Source organism: Bison bison, unplaced genomic scaffold (genome assembly GCF_000754665.1).
Source record: "Bison bison bison isolate TAMUID 2011002044 unplaced genomic scaffold, Bison_UMD1.0 scf7180017864341, whole genome shotgun sequence".
NCBI lineage: Eukaryota > Metazoa > Chordata > Mammalia > Artiodactyla > Bovidae > Bison > Bison bison.
In genome coordinates, this window is record NW_011494913.1 from 6,538,257 (window position 1) to 6,563,235 (window position 24,979).

The 24,979-nt window shown below is 37.4% G+C and overlaps 1 protein-coding gene across 8 annotated transcripts in view; it reads left to right on the forward strand.

Moving 5' to 3' along the window:
• The window catches only part of ZFAND4 (zinc finger, AN1-type domain 4), a 52,073-nt gene extending 30,075 nt beyond the window's left edge, over positions 1-21,998 (forward strand). For 6 of the 8 annotated variants that reach the window (XM_010854461.1, XM_010854460.1, XM_010854465.1 and 3 more), the window contains 6 exons: positions 699-885; positions 7,539-7,686; positions 12,577-13,752; positions 14,402-14,456; positions 20,010-20,127; positions 21,113-21,998. In XM_010854461.1, the coding sequence (XP_010852763.1) occupies positions 699-885; positions 7,539-7,686; positions 12,577-13,752; positions 14,402-14,456; positions 20,010-20,127; positions 21,113-21,248 (1,820 nt within the window). In that variant the 3' untranslated portion in view covers positions 21,249-21,998. Of the gene's footprint in view, positions 1-698; positions 886-7,538; positions 7,687-12,576; positions 13,753-14,379; positions 14,457-20,009; positions 20,128-21,112 lie in introns of those variants that run through there. The other 2 variants (XM_010854464.1, XM_010854466.1) reach the window with 2 other exon arrangements.
• Positions 21,999-24,979: the final 2,981 nt, after the last annotated feature.

A 24,979-nucleotide genomic window follows, 5' to 3' on the forward strand; every position in this document is an offset into this window, starting at 1 on the left:
TTGTATAATAAGCGGCCCCCTTGTGGTCTTGAGTTACTATGTACCAAAATGGCGCCCCATTCCAGTACTCTTGCCTAGAAAACCCCATGGACAGAGGAACCTGGAGGCTGCAGTCCATGGGGTCTCAAAGAGTTGGACACGACTGAGCGACCTCACTTCTGCTTTTTTAAAATTACCTGTCTTCACGTCAAGAAAGAACTCTGAGAAGAATCAGCCTTTATATAAAACCAGAAAGGAAAAAGGGATTCACTTCTAATTTCTAAAATATGCCTCCCAGTTGTGTGTGTGTGTTTTTTAAATCTAAAGTAAGTGGAATTTACATTAATTTTTAATTATTGATTGTTGAAACCAATATTTGAACGTATAGGGAGTGAAAGATATGAAGTGAAAGTAGTTATAGATAATTACGTCATAGAATCAGTGAATGTACACTCCAGTGGCCCAGGAAAGCCTCATGCATTTGGTTAAACCCTGTCTTTGTACATAACAACATATTTCTTTTCTCTCATATTAATACAGCATAGTAAATGTTGTACTAACTATAAAAAGACCAAAAACTTATTTGAAGAATATAATATATATGTATTGTATGCACAGGATTGTTGTTCAAATTTGACATGTTATATCCTGATGGTGTACAAAAATGCATTGAACTTGATATAAATTGAAAACTTATCTATCAGTGTTTCCATTTGTAGTTCCTCTGGAAGATCCACTTAAGGACATGGCTGAGTACATGGATTCCAGCCGAGATGAGGTCTGGGAGAAGACCTCCTGCAACAAGCAAGTTACACTTCTGGTATACCAAGAAGGAGATCAGTTGAATTTCTTCCGTGTAGTAGACAGGGGAGACGGCACTCTAACACCGTTGTCTGAATCTTTAAGGTAAAGAGGTTTCATTTACATGTCTCACTTAGGAAAGGAGAATGTCATATGATACACCCATAAACCTCAGGTTTACCTTGTGTTGTCAGGATAATCTTACTGTAGTCAAAAGATTGACTAAGTTTTATGCATTCTCCCCTTCTCCCCATCCCACCTCAGTTGTATAATTCTGAAATTGTCCTTCCTATGATTGATAGGAGTAATTTCTAAAACTGAAGTTTCTTTATGGAGTAGGATTTTTTATAAAAATATTTGTTATTAACACTCTAAGATGCCTACTGGGTTATTGAGTTTTGTTATAATAGTATGATGTTATATCAATATAGCTATGGCATAATATAAAGGATTAAGCCTAAAGTTACTCTTTTTTCCCCCAAAATTTAACTGTTGCTTAAAGGTGGATAAATCTTTACTTCTCTAGTCCTATTTTCCTACTCTGTGAAAGGAGGAGGGGGATTCCTTGGTGGTCCAGTTGTTAGGACTCAGTGTTCTCACTGACAGGGGCCCAGATTCAATCCCTGGTTTGCGAACTAAGATCCCACAAGCTGTGGGGCACAGCCTCAAAAAATGATAAATAAATAAAATAACAAATTATATAATGTATAATCCTTAAAAAAAGGAAGGAGGGTTGTTTTAAAGTCAGAAGGAAACAAAGGTACTTGGGCTAGGCAGTGGAAAAGTTAGTAAATTGGGTAAGGTAAGTTTTAAGTTTCTGTGCACTCTGCCTTACTATGATTTTTTTAACCTTATTTCACTTTAAAACATTCACTAAACATTTAACTGAACTTTTATAGTCTGTTTTTATACTACACACTAAGTTATAAAAATTATATTCCTTCCTTTATGGAACATGAAATCTGCTATAAATTGTATCTATAATATAATTTTGTTATTTGTTGTAAAAAGACATTAAAGTCTCTGGAAAAGCAAATAAGAGGGTCTTCATTTTATCTGAAAGGTGGGGAGTTAGGAATAACCTCTGAGAAAAAGTGACCTTAAAAGAGAAGTAGGACAGGCAGCGAAGGAAAGGTTACAGGAGACTAAGATTTAATCCCACAGCATTAAAGCCTAGCAGCAGTCCCACGTGCACGGAGCTTAACTTGCCGTCTGGAGTCAGTCCCGTGGCTGGGGAGTCTAGGCACAGGTTAGCCGGTGCTCTTCTCAGGCCTCTGCAAAGCTGCAGTCAAGGTGTTGGCAAAGGCGCACCCCCACCTGGACATTTCAGTGGGGAAGATAATCTGCTTTCAAGCTCATTCACTTCGTTGGCCTGTTCCTGACAGTCGTATGACTGAGGGCCCTGGTGTTTTTGCTGGCTTTTGGGTAGAGGCTGCCTTCAGTTCTCTTTTGATTAACTCAAAATCAGCTGATTTTGGAGCCTGAGTTCTATCTGAAAAATCCCTCTACTTTTGCCATATTCTGTTGAATAGAAGCAAGGCATAGGTCATGCCAGACTCGAGGTTAGGAGAATATACAGGGTGTGAGCACCTAGAATTGGGAATCAGGGAGTTCCTTTAAGATTCTGCCTCGCCTCGGTGTGTTATGTGGAAGAAAGATTATACTTACTCTGTTGGCAGAGAGCAGACATCAGGAATGGCGTTTTTTGTTGGCTCTGTGTCAGAATCTGGTTAGCACTGCAAACGTGCCTTAAACATAAAAGTGGAGGAGAGGGAGCAGTGAGGCCGCGGCTTTAACCCAGCGTCTCTCGGTTTAGGCCGTGAGTAGGATTCCTTTATGCCCGTCTTGCCTTTCGCCAGTTTGCGGTTGTCTCGGTTTTCTTCCTCAGGACGTCCTCTTTGGCTCTCCTTTCCTAGAGGAGAGAATCTAAGCCCCACAGCTTGGCGTGGACGGCCTCTTACGCCTGTCATCATTTTTATGGCTCCTGTTTACTATGCCATGCTTTTGTACTTCTTTTTCGTTTGCTTGAAACATCACGTACTCCTTTTACTAAGAGTAAACACAAAACTTCTCTTTGTGTTTAAGACATTATCCAAATGTTATTATGGATTTCAATTAAAATTATATTATTGTTCCTCTTAATATATTCTTTGTTTCTTTTACTTTTCTCTGTAGTCACTTACCAGAATTGGACAAGGGATAGGGTGGATGAAGAAGCAGAGCAGAAAGTTCTTTTCTTACCCCGAGAGAGGCTTTCTTAACTCTTATAATAGGAGACAGCAACCATTTCTGTAAAGGGCCAGATAGTAACTATTCTAGGGTTTTCAGGCCAAGAGATGAAGTTAAGGATACCATGTAAAAGTACTTATATAACCAGATAAAACGAATTTTCACAAAATTTTTACAGACAAAATTCAAAATATAATAATTGAGTGTGTGTGTATCTAATTCAGGTCTACTAACGAGAAGAATGGAGTTCTCTTTTGTGGGAGTAATAGTTTAGTTAATTGGGGTTGAAAGCGTTACCTGTCAAAATTTGTGGAATCAGTTGTGAAAATTTATTTGTTAGTATTGATCTGGAATGAGATTTTATTTATCTTAAAAAATTTGTACTTCCAAATACTGGTAGCAGTCCATGAGCACATGATTTTAATTGAGCACTTCTGTCACTAGGAAGGCATTTATAGAATACTCTTAGAGTATTTTTTGCTGTTTGCCTTTAGTGTGTGACTATGTTGCACTTCCAGTTGAACATAGGTGGAGCTTCTCAATTGCACATTTAAACAGATTTTTGAAATATGCAAGTTTCCTTTAACTTCCATTGATACTGTTGGTTCAGTGATATGTGACAGACTGAAGTACTTACTGCGGAATGCCTTCTGATGAATAACACAGACAGCTGTAGGCTTTACACGCCTCACATTTTCGTTAGCTTTGTACATTTGTTCAGCAAGGTTCTCCTGTTCTGTCAGTTGTGTCAGGTCTCACTTCTTGGTGGCTCAGACGGGTAAGAGTCTGCCTGCGGTGCAGAAAACCTGGGGTTCTTTCCCTGGGCTGGGAAGATGCCCTGGAGAAGGGAATGGCAACCTACTCCAGTATTCTTGCCTGAGAAATCCATGGAGAGAGGAGCCTGGCGGGCCACAGTCCGTGGGGTCTCAAAGAGTGGGCCATGACTGAGTGACTCTCACTTTCACAGTTTCACTTCAAGCTATGCTTGGCGATTTAGCAACTTTTTTGAAAATATTCTTACCTGTGCTTATTTCATGCAGACTGTACATTGAGTCTAGTTCTTCAGTCACTTCAAATTTGGTATTGATACCCTGAATAAACAAAGACAACTGAGTAACATGTGGCTTATATTAACTCATCAAAAGCCAAGGAAGAAAGTGACTCATTTGCCTCATCTTTTAACTGACTATTGATGTTGCTTCCGTTGTTCTCATCTCTTCTAGAAATTGTTCTTGCCAAAAAAATTGTCTTTAAACAAGTTTATTTTCTCTGGCCACATTTTTTCAACTGCTGTGTTCAACTGCTTAATTCACAATTGGTAAACATTTCCTTGTGTAGCTGGTAGATAAGCCACTCCGAAGCTCCTTTCGGCTGCACTCTCATGTTCGTTCTCACACTGTGATGATGTATTCCATTTTTTATTTTCTGCTCTTTCTTATCCTTGCTTTCCTGCAAGTTGGGCATGTTGTCATGATTCCTTAATCTGATAATGTCCAAATATGTTGTTTTTCTTTAGCATACCTGTAGTGAGTGTCCTTGTATCATAAAGACAGTACTCTGCTGCTTAATTGATCACAAAATGATCTTCCCTGGTGGCTCAGTGGTAAAGAATCCAACTGCCAAGCGGGAGACCTGGGTTCAGTCCCTGGGTAGGGAAGACCCCCTGGAGGGGAAAGTGGACCCGCTCCAGTACTCTTGCCTGGGAAGTCGCACGGACAGAGGCGCCTGAAGGGCTATAGTCCGTGGGGTTGCAGAGTCTGGCAAGACTGAGCACTGTCTGCAGTGCTTTAAAACTGCAACTTTTGAAATTCATTCTTCTCTTTGTTTTGACTTGTTGGGTATGTACTAGTAAAAAATATCATTGTACAGTGATACACATGGCACTCAAAATGCTGTTGAATTATGCCTGTGCCACTGTGATCTATAGCGCTAAGCCACAGAGCAAAGCAACGAGAGAGCCACGCACGATTTCCGTAGTAGCTCTCAACTCTGCTATTGTAGTGCAAGAGCAGTGTGTGTAACTCGTGACCGAGTGTGACTATATTCCAGTAAAGCTTTATTGGACACAAATATGAATTTCACATTTTCACATTATGAAATATTATTTTGAATTTTTTTCAACTGTTTAAAGTTATAAAGACTATTCTTAGCTCATGGGTCAATAAGAAATAAGTGGTGGACTAAGTTTGATCTTGGTCTCAGTTTGCCAATTCTTGCTCTAAAAAAGAAATAGAATTATTTGATTTGATGCAACATCTAGCATCAGTCATCACTATTAATCTCAAATCTTTCCACCTTACCGCTTTTTTAAGTGGGAAGAAATAAAAGGAAGCATTGCAAAAGTTAATTAAATTCTAACTTATCTGTGAAAGTCGCATGAGGACTTGGCTTCAGGATGAACAGTATTCTTGTTGAAATAAATATTGCATTTGCACATCTCTTATTCTTTAATCATATTATTAGATTAAAAGATTTAGAAAAAGTTAAATATAGCATTCAAGAAAATATTTACAGCATTTAAATATAAAGAAGGATATTCTTGGATTAAGTTGATAAATTAATGTGTTATCCTAGTTACATTTTTCCATTTAGAAAAAACTTGAGATTGGCTTCTCAGTGAATCATGAATCTGTGCGCTGCGAGAGAAAACACAATAAGGTGGTGCTTTAAAAAATCAGGTGAACTTAAAAGTGTTTTTTACCTGCTACAATGCATCCCGTGAAGTGTTTCTCACGTGTGTATGTATGTGTATTCACACACACACAGAAACACAGAAACACATTGGTCTCTGTGGGAAAACGGTAAAGGGCCAGCGTTTTATTACAGGAAGACTGAGTCAGAAACCTCTTTCAGCGTTCAATATGGATAAGTTTAAAATGCCATGAGATATAATGAGAAGTAGTTGAAGTTAAAGTATTATAAGATGAGCAAGAATAGAATATCTTGAGTCATTCCTTCCAACTCCAAGGGAGAACTGGCAGAAATCTTTACTCAGCCCTCGTTTTCAGGTGTAGCTGGGCTCCGACGAGAGCCGTCACGCCCCTGAGCTCTGTCTCTCGTTTGGATAAGCATGGCGCAGTAAGGGCTGTTGCTTGGTGCCTGGGGACAGCAGGAAGCAGGGTAAAGCACCGGCTTTGGAGCCAGAGAGAGGAAGGACTTGAGTCTTAGATGCATCTGTTTACGCGTTCTGATTTTACTCATGATTGAACAGAATCATCTAACTTCTCTCAGCTGCAGGCTCCTCATTTATAAAATGGGGTGTAATATCATTTCATGTAAATTCTGTGAGGATTAGAAATATTATGTGGAAAGCGCCTGGCGATTAGGCGTTGAGTAGCGAGCAGCAGTGCTAACTTGGTCTTCTGTCATTGTGCCAGTTTTCATTTTATACTAGACGTGTCTTGTATTTAGGTGGAAATGATGGTCACAGACCAGGCAGAGGGACTGAATTGATCGTGGAGGCCCGTTCCCACCGTTACTCCTCCTGACGCCATTGCTGCTGTGTAGTGTAACTGACCCATGGTTTCAAAACGTCACCAGTTTCACATTTGGTTCCCTAAACGTGAATTTTAGGAAGGGACACATCCACTCCCAGCTTCACCTTTGCGTGATGGTAATAGTCCTTCAGAAGTGGTAGGGAATATGCCTTGCTAGGGTTGTCTTAGATTGTTTCCTTTTCTTAGCAATCATGTAGAACAGGAATCTTATTAATTCTCATACTGCTTTAGCATGCATACTTTAGTTCTCCTGTAGTACATTGGACACAGTGACTAATATAAAGTCTTGGTATGCTCTATTTAAAATTTCAGTCATTCTTCAAATACACTGAGATTATGTAGCCATTTAAGTTTTCCCCTTATTGAAAAAGTTGAATGAAATTACAATTATTTGTGTTCTAGCAAACATTTATTAAATGTTTAATAAATCTAGCAAACATTCATTAAATATGTGCCAGGCATTGTGCCAGGTACTAAGACTGGGAAGATGGAAAAAGCCTAGTATTAATACCTGCTTTCAACTTGCTCACATATAGAGGAGTAAGAGGGAAAGATAGACATATAATAGCGGGGCAGTGTGATAGTACCCTTATACTATGGCATTATGTAGTCAGAAGGGATTCCAAATAATAAGGTGTGAATAGATGTTATTGTAATTGATCAGTAATTGGAGTGTCTTACATTTGTAATAATTTGTCATGACGTGACCAAAGTGTGTCTTTTCATTGTAAAATCTGTGCTATTCTGAGTGGTTCCGTTTCCAAACAAAAGATCTTCGCTTATGGTATATTGACTTTAAAGAAAAGCTCAGTTATACTAGATTTTTGATAAAGTTAAATTATAGTATTTATCCTCATTTATTTTTTCTCATAAGAAATACATTTTTGAAGTACATTTGCCTTGAACTTCCATTGAGAAAATGAACTTATTTTATCATTAGTATCATCTATAGCTTTATATTGTACTTAAATATTTTTAGTCATTGGGCAGGTATCAGGTGCATTTCAATAGCAATTATCATTTTCTTTGCAGTAGTGGTTCTGTGTATAGTTTGTATGCTGATGAAGATGAGGAAATAGAGCCTTCTCCTTCTGGGCAACAGATAATTGAAAATTCAATAACTATGAATAAGATGAAGCTGCTGAAGGCTAAGATGGAGAACATGAATCTCAGCAAAAAGGTGAAGCTGGGCCAGGTCTTTCTTCAGTGTATCCTTGCAGGGCTTGCAGCATTGAGGTCTGTTGGTAATTGTTGGGAAAAACATTTATATAAAATGTTATTCATCTCAAGTTTCTGACCTCATTTATTGAAATATTAACCATAAAGAATTAATTTTTTTCAGCCAGCAGTGTACTTAATGTGATAATATTGCACTCAAAATAACTCATGGCTTTAAAAAATTTCATGATTCTAGAACTAAGAAGGATAATAAAAGAGAGTCTAACCTTAATTTTGCAAGTTACTTTTTAAAATGCTGTTAATATTTACTTATTAGGGATAGGTCTGTCTGGGGTTGGTAAGGAATGTTTAGCTATCCTAGATATTGTCAGTTTTCCAAAATAATTGAATGAATTCTCTCCAGTAGTGAATGAGAGTTACAGTTTTCATGGGTTCTTACCAGTATTTGATATGGTTCTTCTGTTTTATTTTTGTCATTCTCATTGGTGTGTAGTGGCATTACATTATAGTTTTAATTTTCATTTCTCTGATTAATGAAGTTGAGCACCTTTCATATATTTATTGGGTACTTGGATATCCTTTTTTGTAAAATGTGTATTCAGTTTTTTTGCCCATTTAAAAAATTGGATTGTGTTCATTTTGCTTACTGATTTTTTTGGAGATTTTTATATATTCTGTATATTAGTTCTTTGTCATATGTATAGCACTACTCTATAACTTTGCTTTTCACTCTGTTAGTAACTTTTTCTTTATTGAAATGTACTATGTACATAAAATAAAATTCACAAGTCTTTAATATAGCTTGATGAATTTTTACATTTATATACAGTCATGTAGGTACAACTCAAATTAAAATAGGACCTGTTTTTCTCTCCACGTTTTCTTACAGCCTTTCCCAGTCAGTGCCTCCCTTTCCCTGCTCCCAGAATAACTACTGTTCTTACATGTGTCGCCACAAATTAGTTTTTACTGTTCTTGAACTTGGTACAAATGATATCGTATGTAATATACTTCCTTTTTTTGGTCTGGTTTCTTTTGGTCAACATAATACTTTTGCAATTCATCCGTTTGTTGCATGTATCGGCTCATTCTCTTTTACTGCTGTGTACTAATCCATTGTATGACTATACAGGCATACCTTGGAGATATTGCAGATTCGGTTCCAGACCGCCACAATAAAGCGAATATCACAATAAAGTGAGTCACACGAATTTCTTGGTTTCCCAGTGCATATAAAATTTATATTTACACTATACTATAGTCTGTTAAGTGTACAATAGCATTATATCTAAAAACAATGTAAATACCTTAATTGAAAATACTTATTGCTGAAAAATGCTAGCCATCATCTGAGCCTTCAGTGAGTTGTAGTAGTAACATCAAAGATCACTGATCACAGATCACCATAAGAAATATAATAATAATAATGAAAAAGCCTGAAATACTACAAGAATTACCAAAATGAGACCCAGAGATGCAAAGTGAGCAAATGCTGTTGGAAAAATGGCATCAGTATAGACTTGCTCAATGCAGGGTTGCAGCAAACCTTCAACTTGTAAAAAAGCAATATCTACAAAGTGCAATAAAACGAGATATGCCTGTACTTCGTTTATTCTTTCTCCTTTTGACATTTTTGGCTTTCGTCAACAAAGCTGCTTTGAGCATTCTTTTATACACGTCTTTGGTGGACACATGCACTCTTTTCTTTGGGGCATGTAGCTAGGAATGGATTTATAGAGAACCTCTGGGCTCTTGATTCTGTTCTATTGGCCAGTATGTCTGTCTTTATGCCAGTACCACACTTTTCTGATTTACTGAGCTTTGCAGTAGGTTTTGAAATCAGGAAATGTGAGACCTGCAACTTTGTTCTTTGTCAAGATTATTTTGACTCTTTGGAGTTCCTTGTGGTCACTTGGGAATTTTAGGATGGATTATTCTATTTTTGCAAAAAAAAAAAAAATCCATTGGGATTTTTTGATAGGAATTATATTTAATCTTTAGATCCATGTGACTCATGGCTCTGAACTCCTTAGTTTACAAATATGTACAATATTATATATCTTTTTTATTGATTTGTAGTTTAATATCACTGTAGTCAGAGAACATACTCTAAATGATTTCAGACCTTTGAAATAAGTTGAGGATTGATTCGTGACTAAGCATATTGGTAAATGCCATTTGGAAAGACTGTAGTCTGATACTCTGTGTGTGTGTGTGTGTGTGTGTGGTGGTCTGCATATATCAGTTAGATAAGTGTTATTTGTGTTCGATCTTCTGGAGCCTTTCTGATTTTTGTGTGTGTCTGTTTTCCATCAGTTATTGAGAGAAATTTATTAGAAATCTCTCCTTTGGTTGTGAATTTGTGTGTCTCTTCTTTTAGTATGTTTATTTTTGCTTTATATATTTTGAAACTGTCAAACTAGGTCAGATGATATAGGACAGATTTGTATGATATCCAAGGAATTACGGTATCTTCCTTGTAGTTAGTATTATAAATACTGTTATTTATTATTATAAAAATGTTTGTCTTGTAATGCACTTGTGTTAAAAGCTATTTTGTCTAATATTAGTATAGCTAAGCTAGCTTTCTTTTGATTTATATTTCTATCGTATATCCTTTCCATTTTATTACTTTTACTCCTATGTTTCTACATTTAAGAATTTTGCTTATAATCAATGGATGATGGATTTTTTTATTATCTTTTTATTCAAACTGACAAGCTTTTCATTCTGTAACATTTAATATAATTACCAATACATGTGAATTTTTATCATCTTACTGTTTGTTTTCTATTTAAACACCTGTTTTATGTTTCTTTTTCCTCTCTTTCTTCCTTTCTTTAATCTACTTTTTGTTTTTCAGTTTTTATCCTGTTACTTTGTTATTAGTAGTTTTTTCAAATGGTTGCTCTAGAGATTATTTGTACATTCTTGACTATAGTATAATAAAAATGATTTTTATCCCTTTTCTTTTAATGCTAGAATCTTAGAACACTAACTCCAGTTACACTTAGGAACATCTTTTGTGTCGTTTTTGTCATGCATTTTAATTTACATATATTTTGAACACCTCAAGTTGTTTTATATTGCCAATATTATTTATATTTATCCACATATTTACCTTTTCTGTTGCTCTTTATTCTTTCCTGCAATTACTTGCTTCCTTTAAAGATTATTTTCCTTCTGTCTGAATCTTCTAGTGCCCTTTTTTTTTTTCATTTATGACTTTTGGCAATTAAATATCTCAGTCTTTGTCTGAACCCTTACTTTGCCTTTTTTTATTTTGAAAAATGTTCAGTCCTTCAGAAATGTTATACCTGTGAACATCCATGGACATTTTACCTAGATTCAACAGTTAACATTTTTTCCACATTTGCTTTCTCTGTTTTTTTTACCTGATTCATTTGGGAGTTAGTTCCCCCTAAATATTCAGTATATAACTCCTAAGAATAGAGTCTTCTCCTATATAACTGCAATACAGTTATCATACACATAATTTATCACTGATACACATTATATAATCTATATTCATATTTCTTCATTTCTCAATAATGTATTTGCTAGCATTTTGTTTTATTTTGATTTTTTGTTCTCTCTTCAGTTTGAGATCTAATCAAGAATCATGTGCTGTATTTAGTTGTAATGTTTTCTTGGTCTGCTTTTTTATGCAGAATTATTTCTTAGCCTTTTTTTAAACATTCATGTCAAATAGTTTTGAAGTGTTGGTTAGTTTTGTAGAATATCCTCAATTTGAATTTATCTTATTGTTTCATCATGATTAGATGCAAGTCAAACATTTTTGGCTGGATATTACATTATCTACATATTCTTATATTTCTAGGTTGGGAGTTTTGGTATTTCATCAGGTATTCCATTCTTTGTCATGCTCATATCAGTCCATATCTTAAAGATAAGTGCTAAGGCTTCATATTTTTAATTTTCAGCTTTAACCATACATCATGAATTGCTGTGACACTTCTATTAAAATCAACTATATTGGGAACCCCTAGACCACTCCTAGATTTGATGGTTGGGTTTGCTTGAAGGGCTCACAGGACTAGCATATCGTTTTACTCATGGTTAAGATTTATTTTAGCAAAGGGGTACAAAGCAAAATCAGCAAAGGGAAAAGGTGCGTGGTGGGTGAAATATAGAGGAAATCAGGTACAAACTTTCCCAATGAAGTCTCATAAAATGTATATACTTACTTTGTCTGTGAGTTTGATCAGCACATGTGGAATGTTGTCTACTAGGGAAGCTCGTTAAAGACTTTGTGCCCAGGGATTTCATTCGGAGCTCTTAATGAAGGCACCCTCTGCCTAGCATGTACCAAAATTCCAGACTCCCAGAAGAAAAGTCAATGTTCAGCATAAACCATATTGCTTGCACAAACAAATTAGGCACAATGAGTGTCTCTTACAAGTTAAGGTAGCAGGAACCTTCTTGAAATACAAGTTTCTAGAAGCCAGCCAAGGGCCAGACTTGCAAGCAGGCGTTTTCAAGGATAGCAGTTTAGGTCATGTATTAACTCTCTTCTTCAGTAGCTACCTATCCAAACACTTGACTCATCTTACTAGGAAAAGTTGTTGGGGATCTGAAATAGGTCAGCTGTGTTATATCTAATATAATCAATTTTCTTCTCAACAAAACTGACAGTCAATAGTGATGAAAAAGAAAATTGGTTTTCTTTAACATTGTTGGAAATTATACTCAATGAGGAAAGATAGCAAAATTCTTCTCAATCATAAGCTTAAGATTTTAATCTTTTTAAATATTTTAGATTGAGGTAATCCAATTGCCAATATGTAAGTAACCTTTTCTTTGATAATTTTTGTTATTGCGTGGAGAAAATGATTGTGTAAAGAATTATGTATTCATTCCTTTCTTTTAGCCTAAGAAAGCTGTCAAGGTAAAACCTCGTCCGCCCGTAGCTCCTCGACCTTGTAGTAGTTCCACAGCAGCTGCTCGCCATAGGTTGTTAAGAGTTCTTCCCCACATCGGGCAGTCTTGTTTACCTTCTCCTGGGAGCACACATCTCCCTGACTTGGCCAGCAGTGCAGTTTCCAGTTTGGCAGCTCTGCCCGCTGCTGATAGACCCGTATCATCGATCACTAGTGATCTTCTTAAGGAAGGTGAGAACTGGGAGAGTTACGCACTGTCTCACTCCAGTAGTGGCTTCAGACTACCATCTCAGATGCCTCACATGGAGTTTGAAACTGACAAAGAGCTTGCTGATGCTGTGCTCCACCTTGGATCGTCCCTGCCTCGGAGGACAAAGCACTTTCCGGGAAGTCTGTCATCTAACAACGAGGATGACACTGTTTTATTTCCAACTTCAGAAGAGTGTGTCACTGAAGAGTCACTTCCACCTGAATTGGGTTCATCTGCTTCCATTACAGAAGGGAATGCTGGTGAACAGAGCAGTGGCGTAGGAGGCATGCGCAAGGTGAACCCAGAACCCTGTCTCATTAATGGTGATAAAGGGTCGAAAGCTAAAGAGCAGCATCTGAAACACGCTGCAAAAGTGTGGAATGGTGAATCGGTAGAGGCTTCAGTTCTCAGCCGCCGTGAATTAAGTCCTCACAAGAATAGACTCTTATCACCTCTTCGCTGTTCTGCACCAACGTCACTCCATAATTCTCTGGCGAAACCACAGAGACAGTCCAAATGTTTTGAGTCTGGGAGCCTCCAGTCTTCTGCTTCACAAAACCTGCTTCGGTCATTGGATGTTCGAAATACATGTGATTCGTCTTTCTCTAGGACTACTCGCTTTCGAGCTGTTAAAGTTGATTCAACTGGGAAAAGATCTGATATTATTTCTAAAGTTGAGGCTCGGGATATCACAGAAATGGCTAACAGGGCATCCAAAGAGCCTGTTGGTTTTGTAAATAATATAGGTTTTCTTGCTTCGCTGGCCCGGAGCGCAAGCAGAGACAGCTTACAGAGTGCACGTGGGGCAGGCAGGCTGCGGGCCTCTGGAGTTGGGCTGTCTGCAAACCTCCAGCATTTTCAGGAAGAAAGCCTTAGGAGAAGTTCTCCTCAGTTAGAAACTACAGAATTTTTTTTAGTAAGTATTTGCCTTTCAATGTGTTCTGCTAGTTATCCTTGTAGTGACTCAGGGTACTTTGTTTTTTGTTTACATGTTAAATAAAGAGGTCCAAGGTTGAATTCTTTTCATAACTTCCTCTTAAAATGTCTGTCTAGTTTATAGAAAAATTTTTGACAGTTGAATTTTAAATAATGTTTTAGTTCTAAATTTAGAATTATAATTTGAAAGTAATTTAATATAAACTATTTTTATAGTACCTTAAGATTATTTTAATTTTAAACACTTTATCATATATTTTAAAATGCTAAATATTTTAATTAATGTTTTTCCCTAATAAGAAATTTTATTTGAGCCATCAAATTTCACTCTCTTCCATCCAAGTATTAACCAGGCCTGACCTTGCCTAGCTTCCAGGCGCAGACAGGGTCAGGCACATTGAGAGTCATATGGCCGTAGACAGCTGTGGCTCTCTTGAAGGTAAAGAATAAGTACAGTATTGACGGATGTGACAGCCAGGTACCAGGTTAATTTACTTAAAAACAGATTAAATAATTTAAAGTGAAAGTTCATCAACATTTTCGTCATAAAATATAATTATTTCATGTTAGGTGATCTCCTCTGTTTTCCATTAACTCACCTGTGTAGATGTTTTGTGTTTGCATTGTAGTCTGCCCGTGGTTTTGGAATGAATGGAAATAATACAACATCAGGGAGAAGAATAGGTAAGCCACAGATAATTTTGGAAACAATACAAGGTTAACAGTCACAGCATTATGCGCACTGTGAATGTGAATTTTCAGAGAGTACTGAGAAGAACATTCTCTGTGGTGTATACAGAGCAAACTTCCTTAGACTTTGTTCCACTGAAGAAACGATTGAGAGAACTGACCGTAGGGCATATTTGAAGACTGAAACAGAAATTGAAGTTGAGGTCTCTGTTGTCTGGAAAAGGATATGGTCTATGTGAAAAGATAAGATGAATGAAAAATTAACATGTATTTCACAATTTATCTAGTCCCTGGCCACTCTAGAGCCATGTGGGGTGCAGGATGAGTTTTGAGAAAATACCCTAGAAAGGTGTTTCTTAAACTCATGGTCCAATATCAAGGACAGTAAGAGCTCCACTTGATGAACTGGTTATTTCTGGATAAAAGAAAGGGCTGGTCTCTTTGACTAGCACTTTCCTTATTAGCATTCCTTCTACCAATGGTGTCTTAAAGGCATACTGGCCAAACACTTGTGAAGAAGCCATCACTTCACCTTTTGTGTCCTGGTGCCCAGGCTAGGGATGGAGACTAGCACATGTGCACCGCGTTTGTAGCCCCAGCCTCTAAAGGCTACCTTACGTATTATGGTTGTCATGTGCGTTTCCTGTCTTTAAAGAGATAACTAAGGTTTGTTTCCACTACTGTACAAAGCCCAAGGTTCTAAAGTTGTAATATATCTACTTTTTTTTATTGTAATAAAATTTACTATCCTAACCATTTTTAAGTGTACAATTGAATGGTGTTAAGTACATTCACATTTTTAGCCAACCAGTATCACCATGTATCTCCAGAACTCATTTCATCAAAATGGAAAAATCTGTGCCCATTAAACTTTAACTCCTCATTACTCTGTCTCCCCAGACCCTGGCAACCACCGTTCTGTTTTCTGTCTATAATTTTAACTAGTCTCGGTACCTCACATAAGTGAAATCACTCAGTATTTGTCTTTTTGTGCCTGGCTTACTTTATGTAGCATAATGTTCCCAGGGTTCACCTATGTTGTAGCATGTGTCCAAATCCCCATACTTTTTAAGCGGAACAACATTCCACTGTGTGTATACACAGTCTCTTGCTTTTCTGTGCGTCTATGGATGGACACTTGTGTCACTTCTACATTTTAGCTACTGTGAACAATGCTGCTACAGACACTGTACAAGTATCTCTGTGAGACTCTGATTGCGGTTCTTTGAGTGCATATCCAGCAGTGGCATTACCGGAGCATGTGGCAGTTCTGGTCTCAGTTTTTTAGGAGTTGCTGCATCTGTTTCCATAGTAGCTGTGCTGTGCCACATTCCCAGCGGCAGTGTGCAGGTTTCCAGTTTCTCTACTTTCTCACCATACTTGTTATTTTATGTTTTGTCTGATAGTGGGCATCCTAGCAGATATGAGGTGGTATCTTACTGTGATTTAGATTGGCATTTCCCTGATGACTAGTTATGTTGAGTACCTCTTAATGTGCTATTTGGAGATCTTTGGAGAAATGTGTGTTCAAATTCCTTGCCCTGGAGGCAGGAAATTAAAAAAAACACCTTGCCCATTTTTGAATTTGTGTCTTGGTTTTCTTGTCGCCATATATTCTGGATATTAATTCCTTATGTATGATTTGCAAATGTTTCTCCCATCTATAGGTCACCTTTTTACTCTGTTGATGATGTCTTGATGCTCAACAGTTTTTAATTTTCATAAAGTTCAATTTGTCTCTTTTTTTTCTTTGTTGCCTGTGCCGAGTATTGTGTTCAACAAATTGTTACCAAATCCACCGTTAATGAAGCTTTTCCTTTACGTTTTCTTCTAGAAGTTGTGTAGTTTTAGGTCTTACATTAGGTCTTTAATACATTTGAATTAATTTTTATATATGGTGTAATGTAAGGGTCCAACTTCATTCTTTTCCATGTGGATATGCAGTTTTCGGGGCTTCCCTGATAGCTCAGTTGGTAAAGAATCTGCCTGCAGTGCAGGAGAGCCCAGTTCGATTCCTGGGTCAGGGAGATCTGCTGGAGAAGGGATAGACTTCCCACCCCAGTATTCTTGGGCTTCCCTTGTGGCCCAGCTGGTAAAGAATCCGCCAGCAATGTGGGAGACCTGGGTTTGATCCCTGGGTTGGGAACATTCCCTGGAGAAGGGAAAGGCTACCCACTCCAGTATTCTGGCCTGGAGAATTCCATGGACTACAGTCCATGGGGTCACAAATTTTTCATCCAGGTTTTGAGGCTATATTCATTAAAAAAAAAAAACCTGTCCTTTTCCCCATCAAATGGTCTTATTAGTACCTTGCCAAAAATCATTTCATTATATATGTGAGAGTTTATTTCAGAGTTCTCTGTTGTGTTCCATTGATCTGTATGTCTGTCTGTATGCCAGTGCCATGCTGTTTTTGATTAATGTATCTACTTTTAATATTATAATTATTTTCCTTTGAGTATGTGTGCTAAATTGCTTCAGTTGTGTCCAACTCTTTGCGACCCCGTGGACAGTTGCCTGCCAGGCTCCTCTGTCTATGGGATTCTCCAGGCAAAAATACTGGTGTGGGTTGCCATACCCTTCTCTAGGGGATCTTCCCAACCCAGGGATCAAACCTGCATCTCTTACATATCCTGCATTGGCAGAAGGTTCTTTACCACTAGCGCCACCTGGAAAGCCATAAATAGATGGCAGTTTTCTTTTGACATCTATTTAAATCTGTCTTGTACTAATCCACAGCCAGCCTCTTGGAAGTTTGAATTGTACTTCTTCTATCTCCCTAAACTCTAATTCAAGCTACAGTCCTTTCTTCTGAAACTGCTGTTGCTGAAAAGATCTTCATAATTTTCAATCCAGTGGATGATTCTGTACACTTATCTTGATTGTTATGCCCTTCTTCTTAGAAGAGTTTTTCTCTTTCTTTTTTTATTCTGGGCTGTTACATTTTTGTAGCTTTTTGTTTTTGTGTGTGTGTTTTTTTTTTTAAACTTCAGGTTTCTTTTGAACTTGTTTTACCAGCCCCTCTCCTTGTCCCCAGATATATACTCTTGATTGATTTCATTTAGGTCAAGTCATCAACTGCTACCTGCAGTTTATGATTCCCCAAACTAGAGCTGTGTAACTTTTTGCCATTTCCTTCCTGCCATACAGTAATAACAGTATCATTCTCAATTACTTAGAAGAGTTTGTGAAAATTCTGGCATAAGTTTTGTTTAATTGACTTAAGTTTTTCCATTGGTTCTCTTTGCTTTTCACTGTAAGGTCTTCCTTGGAAATCATACCCATCCTCATCATTTTAGTTATCATTTTTAGGCAGATGACTACCAAACTTGTATCACAAACACTGCCTTATTACTTTATTGCCTGACTTTTCTTTTGGGTGAATTTTTATAGATAATTGTGTTAGACCAAATATTAAAGTAGGAAGTACCAAACAAGTGCCTTAATCCAAATATCTTTATTCTCATTCTGAAAAGCAACTTTTCACATCAGCATTATTTTATTGACTTTTTCTGTTTTCATATATGTTCATTACATATTTGAGAGAAGGCTTCAGAGAAGAGTTAATGATTAGTGATATCTTCTTACTGGATAAGTAGAATGTTACTAAGTTGACAAAGTTCCTGAGCGTTTTAGAAGAGGAGGTGGCACTTATAAATGGATCTGGTGTGTCATTCAGGGTGGGGACGATGTGGCACGTGATAGAAAATGGCCCTGGAAAATTATAAAGGCATATTGGACACACAAGTCCTTGAATGTCAGCCCATGGAGTTTGAATTTTTCCTCTTTGTAGGAGGGAACTTACCTATTTGGGCTGGTTCCCAGCATAGAGTATGTGACTAATACTTGTTTTTTTTCTGTAGTGGGGAGAAGGATAAATGGAAACCATGGTCATAGGAGAAGACTGCAGTTCTGTTTCTGTGCCACCTCATGCTGGTCACTACTGTGTGCTCTGTTTCTGCACATTCACAGGAGTTTGTGAATGGAAAAGGGTTGGGAAACTTAAGTACCCCAAGGAAAGAAAGACATGAAAATAATGACTACGCTGAACTAAATTTTTGTCAACAGATTTTTTTTTAAACTTTTGTTTAAGGAACAATATCCTAAGCCTGAATTCCAGAGATAATTGCAATTAGATGGATGTCAGAGGGTATCTGGCAGTATGCGCCTATTCTCTGCATCCTGTGCAAATGCCTGTCTTATTTTCATTATTTAAGAAGAGGAAAGCATCCCATCACCTTGGTGAAATGTTCTTGATAACTCTTAAGTGCCCTTGAAGAAGAAAGTGCTTATTAGCTTGAGTTGCTACCTGACCACCATTAGGAGTCATAAGTTAGTTTCCAGTTTGGGGCAGTTTTTTCCCCCCCGTTTTGGGCAAGATCTGGGAGTGTATTTTAGACTAGTCATAAAGCATTCATTTTATTCTGCTTGTATATACAGAACCCAACCCGGATTGTGGCAAAAGGCATGCTGCCAATTAAATGTAACTCAACGTTTTGAACCCTTGAAGGATTACTTTCAGCTGCTACATAGCATTAAGCCAGGCCTCCCAAAGCTGTTTTGGTAGAGAGTGGGCGCCATTTCCACCGACACGCCTTCCCTTTGTGTTTGCTTTGTTTGCCTTTTCCTCCTTGGCCTTTGGGGCCACCAAGCACTGGGCACTTGTACTTTTATGTAACAGCTTTGGATGACGACATTGAGCCTCTCTGCTCGTCAGTGGGGTTTCTTGGAGTTTTGCTCAGTTTTAAAAGCATTTCACTTAGTATTAAACTGATTTAATCCTTTCTCATATAATAGCAGATGTGCTCTTATATTTAAGATAAAAAGTCAACCTGTTGCTATAGCCCAGAGTTTAGTAAATATATTTTGGAACGGTTGTAGTACTGTGAAATTGAACAGTGCACCCTACAAGTCACTATTGATAATACCGTATTTTATATAATTATAATATTTTAAAAATTCAGAATGCTTTTTATTGTGAGAACTGAGTTGACCTTTGAACACTTAGAAACTTAGGGAGAAAAATACATGTCCTGTTATCTTAAAAATGAACAAATTGAAGCTTTAAAGTTAAATAATTTGCTGATGGCTCGATGCATTTAGTTTCTGTGGTATAATTAGCACCAAGAGCTCAGTTTCATGACATTCTCGTGCTCCTGCTTGGCGTGAAAGAACAGGGTGATTTTAATACGTATGTTGTTCCTCAGAAGCTTCATAAATACGATTTTGAGCCAGACATTTTTCTTGATTCTCTGTCAGAGTGTAGTGTACTTTAAATATACGTATTGCCTTCAGAAATAATCAGAAAGGTATTGATATGTATAAAAATGTCTTAGTCAGTAGAAATTACCATGTCTTAAGAGAAATAACAGTTCTAGTTCATCTTTATTACAGACTCTGTAAATAATTTTAGATATAAAAAAGCACAAATTGATATTTATGGCTGAGAGGTTTGCTGTGACAGGATGTGTTTAATGTTTTGTTTCTTAGTATTTCACATTTAGAATTTTATTTCTGTGTTAATCAAGGTGTCCTTTCTCTGAACAGGAGAATGTAGTCATCACCTCCCGCCTGTGAAAGCCCCTATTCAAACAAAGAAGAAAACAACAAAGCATTGTTTTCTCTGTGGAAAGAAAACTGGACTGGCTACTAGCTACGAATGCAGGCAGGTTGGCTAGCTGAAAAGTTGAGATGCTTGCTTTGTGGTGACCCAGCTTAGGGATACAATAGAAAATATTCTTTAAATTGCCGCTTCATAATATCATTTAGATGATGTTCAAATTGCACTCCTCAGCTGAACTCCTTATTGGCTGAATAAATAGCAGATAGATAGCTTACGCATTTCCAAACTCCTGAGATCCTCTCCTGCCCTTTAAAGTAGGATATATAAACCAATTGAAGAGTGTGTTCTCTTTGTCTTATGATAGATAGTCTTGGTTTTTCTTTGAATGTAGCTTGGGAGAAAGCCTCTTCCAAGATTCTATTTTAAATTGAATAAAAAGGACTAAATTTAATGTTAATGTACTGTTAATTATATGGTGCACTTTTGTTTCAAAAGAGATGAATAATATGTTTACAAAAATAATGAGTTTTTCTACCAATAACTATTTAGTAGTATTGATTAATATGCTCCAAGGATGGTGTCTGCCCTTAGGTTGAGGCCAGGCATTAAGTAAAGCTGCTGCTTTTTAGAGTGTATTCTGTTCAAATAGAAACAGCTTACCTTATTGCTGAAATACTTTAAAATCCTTCCATGGCATAGTTAGGTTTTACATAATTTGATTTTCTTATAAGACTGAATTTCTCAGAAATCCACGGTTTGCCCAGGCTTGCCAGATATGAAAGAAGGCGGTGCACGTATCTATTGGCTCTCGCAGCTTTACTGCTTCATAAAGGTCTACATCCTCTTTCACTTCAGAGGAGATTCTTTATTATACACTTGGACATTCAGAGACAATTAACTTGTTCTTTTTGGGGGGGGGGGTGGTGCCTGTGCTTGTTTATAAGTATAAGGGAAATGTCAATTCTGAAATTGCTAAAGAGAACCGAAAGGCTCCTGTTGGACTACCTGAAGTTAAGCTTTGATCTCCCAAAGAGAGGAGGCTCTTACAGAAATGTGGCTATTCACATAAACTTTTTTTGTGCTTTAGATGTGGAAACAACTTCTGTGCATCTCATCGCTATGCAGAAACTCACAGCTGTACCTATGATTACAAGAGTGCAGGGAGGAGATACTTACAGGAGGCAAATCCTGTGGTTAATGCACCAAAGCTTCCAAAAATCTAACTCTTGCTCTGCGCCTAACTGTTCTGCACAAGGAGTCGTATTACAGTGACAGAAGAAATATTGTTTAGACTGCATTATTTTTGTTCGACTCCAAAAGACTTGCCAAATAACAAAAGCTTATTATGTATACTGTTGTAGAATGAGAAAGCTACTGTATTTGACACCTTTATTCTTTGGTGAATCAAAAAGTTTAAAAAGTAGTTTTAAAAACTTCATAATGATGTAGCTCTGTTATTACATGTCTTGTGTTAAGTATTTGATATTGCAATTTTACTAAACAAGTCTTCAAAAGATGCACTTTAGGAAGCTGACACTGACTGCGTAGCCAGCTTCCATGTTGTACAGAAATGAGCTGTCATATAATGGCTCTACTCAAATCTACAGTTTTTTTGTGGGGGTGGTGTGGGTGGGGATTTAAAAAAAACCCATACGTGAAAGTTCATTGAATTTACTGGCAAGTTCCTTTTTATGTCAAGCTTTTTATAAAAAAGAACATTTGGTTTTCCAGTGTGGTTTTAACACATGTATTTCTTCTGTATTCAGATTGGCATTTGGTATGTATCCATTCTACAATATAAAACACATCATGTTAATCATAGTATATCTCTCTTAAAATACTGCTTTTTGAATGGTAGTCCCACTTGTTGCCATTAAATAGAGAACCCAACTTTTCACCTTTTGAAAAGTGAGTATATTGAAAACAAAATCTCAGAGCTTGGTTTGTTTTTCTTATGTTGAGTGCTATTACCAGGAAAAATTCAAATAAATATTCAATTTCATTATGATTTTGATTTGATTATTTACAATAATTTTCTCTTATAAATACTTAAAAAATAAAACCATTTCAATAAATCAGTAATTTATTCTGCTTGGAAAAAATGACTATCAGTATAAAAGAATTCTTTTACAGTGTAAGGATCCTGCTTCCCAGATGTAGCTAATACAGCATTCAAGCTTTGAGGAGGCCGCTTGCCTTATGGAAGCTTAGTTGAATCTGATGCTGAACCCTGGCAAATAGCTAACAGGCAACCCACGTGGACTCTGCAACTCTGGTCCAGCCCGGGTGGGACATGTGTGGGTGCCAGAGGCTAATACAGAAGTGAGCAAAATGCGGAGTCCTGTTATCTTTCCTCTATTTCTTGTGCTCTGCTGCTGCTGCTAAGTCACGTCAGTCGTGTCTGACTCTGTGCAACCCCAGAGACAGCAGCCCACCAGGCTCCCCCGTCCCTGGGGTTCTCCAGGCAAGAACACTGGAGTGGGTTGCCATTTCCTTCTCCAATGCATGAAAGTGAAAAGTGAAAGTGAAGTCGCTCAGTCGTGTCCGACTCTTAGCGACCCCATGGACTACAGCCTACCAGGCTCCTCCGTCCATGGGATTTTCCAGGCAAGAGTACTGGAGTGGGGTGCCATCGCCTTCTCCATTCTTGTGCTCAGTCGTGTCCAATTCTTTGCAGCCACATGGACTGTAGTCCACCAGGCTCCTCTGTATATGAGACTTTTTCCAGGCAAAAATACTAGACTGGGTTGCCATTTCCTACTCCAGGGGATCTTCCTGACCCAGGGATTGAAGCAGCATCTCTTATGTCTCCTGCACTGGCAGGAAGATTTTTTACCACTGTGCCAGCTGGGAAGCCCTCTACTTCCCTCTGCTAGTAAGGGTTAATAGCATGCTTTTTAAGGGGGGCTATCTGTATAGGCTAGTGAAAAATATTTCTGTGTCGCGTAGTTCACTTTTTTTCCCTTTATCAAGACCACCTGTGCTTTAGATATTTAAAATCTTAAGAACTCTGTTATGTGGATAGGCTGCTGAAAAATGGAGCAAAACGTTTTATTCTATAGATAAAAATGAATGCTTAGGACACATTTGATATGTGCTTAGTGCACTATGCTTTTTAAACCAAGACCATGCATTGTGGAAATCACTCTTGCTTTAAGTTTACCAAAGATTTTGGTCAAAGTCTTTTTACTAATTTCTAAGTCACTGAGAAATAAACCAGTTTAATTCAAGATATCATATCATTATTGGGAAGCATTTCTTAATGTCTTAAATTCTTATGAGGAAGTGAGCATAATTTTTAGAGACCTCAGATCTACCCTTGCATTGCTAGTGAATAGAATGCCTTACGTATAGGCGCTGTTGTATTGGACAGTTTAACCATGATAAAAATAAATGCATTTATACTGTTCTATATAACTAATAAAATCTAGCTTCTGGATTTTTAAAAACAGTAAGCATTTGGTTTTAGCGGCACTAAAAATGTCTGAAAATTTTTAACTTTTAACTTGCAAATATTTCACATAGTTAAGTTTAGTGAATTTTAGTCATTCTAATATGGGAATTTTACATACTAGGATGTTTTAAAATTTTGTAAGTGTTGTGACTTATGGAGGTATTTAATTATGAAAAAGACAGGAGTTAATTTTTTGATACATATTTAATAATATGGTTTTATACCATTATGACAGATAATTCAGTCTTATATTTAGCAGTGTTTTCCAAATTATGACCCCTGTACCACTCCTGGAACATGAGATGATTTTAAGTAGTACACAGGTGAACATTTTAAGAATAATTATATATTTTTAATGTGTATCAGAAGAAAAATGTAACTCTAAGTAACAAGTAGAAAATAAACTGATATAGGTTAAGAAAGTTGATTGAAAACTGACAAGGTTACATACAGCAAAAATTGTAAAAACAGATGTGAGTGGCTGGAATTTAGGAAAAAAGGTATGTTTTCACTTTTCTTTGAAAATTATGTTAACCTTTCAAAGTGATGAAAGTAAATTACATAGTTTTAGGGAAACTATAAAAGGATGAAAAATGAAAGTAAAGATTTCACCAAATACCTCCCCAATCTCGTAATGATTTCTAATTTTATTTTTTTGGTAGTTACCATCATAACACTAGCCAAGGTAAATAGACATTATTTTTTGATACCACATTATTACAGGCAAGGAATTTAGCATGATAATACATTTTAGACTTTCACTTCCCAGTTTTTCAGTGCCTTAGTCTAGTGCTTGTACTGCCATAACAGAACACCACAGGCTGTGTGGCTTAAACCACAGAAATGAGCTTTCTCACAGTTCTGGAGGCTAGAAGTCCAGGTCACGGTCCAGCACGGGGGGCCTCTGGTGAGCCCTTAGGTCACGGTCCAGCACCGGGGGCCTCTGGTGAGCCCTCTCTCTCGCTGCCTTTCGGAGAGCTGCTTTCTGACATGGCCTTTCCTTAGTGTGTACACATGGAACTCTGACGTCTCTTCTCATGAAGACATACATTAATAGCATGACTTCCCTGGTGGGCCAGTGGTTAAGAATCTGCCTTACAGTGCAGGGGACACTGTTTGATCCCTCTTCAGGGAACTGAGATCCCACATCTCCGGAGCAGCTAAGCCTGTGAGCCACAATTAAGAGAGTCAGTCTGTGTACCACAACTAAGACCCATCGAATGCAAATCAGTAAATAAAAAAAAGACAATACCATGGGGTCAGAGTTTCACTCTTATGACCTCATTAATCTTAATTACTTCCTTACTCATCCTAAACCTAATACATCCTCATTGGGTTTAGGGCTTCAACATAGGAATTTGGAGGAGACACATATTTAGCCCACAGTAGTCAGCCGAGTTTGGAGAAGGCAATGGCACCCCACTCCAGTACTCTTGCCTGGAAAATCCCATGGATGGAGGAGCCTGGTAGGCTGCAGTCCAAGGGGTCGCTGAGAGTTGG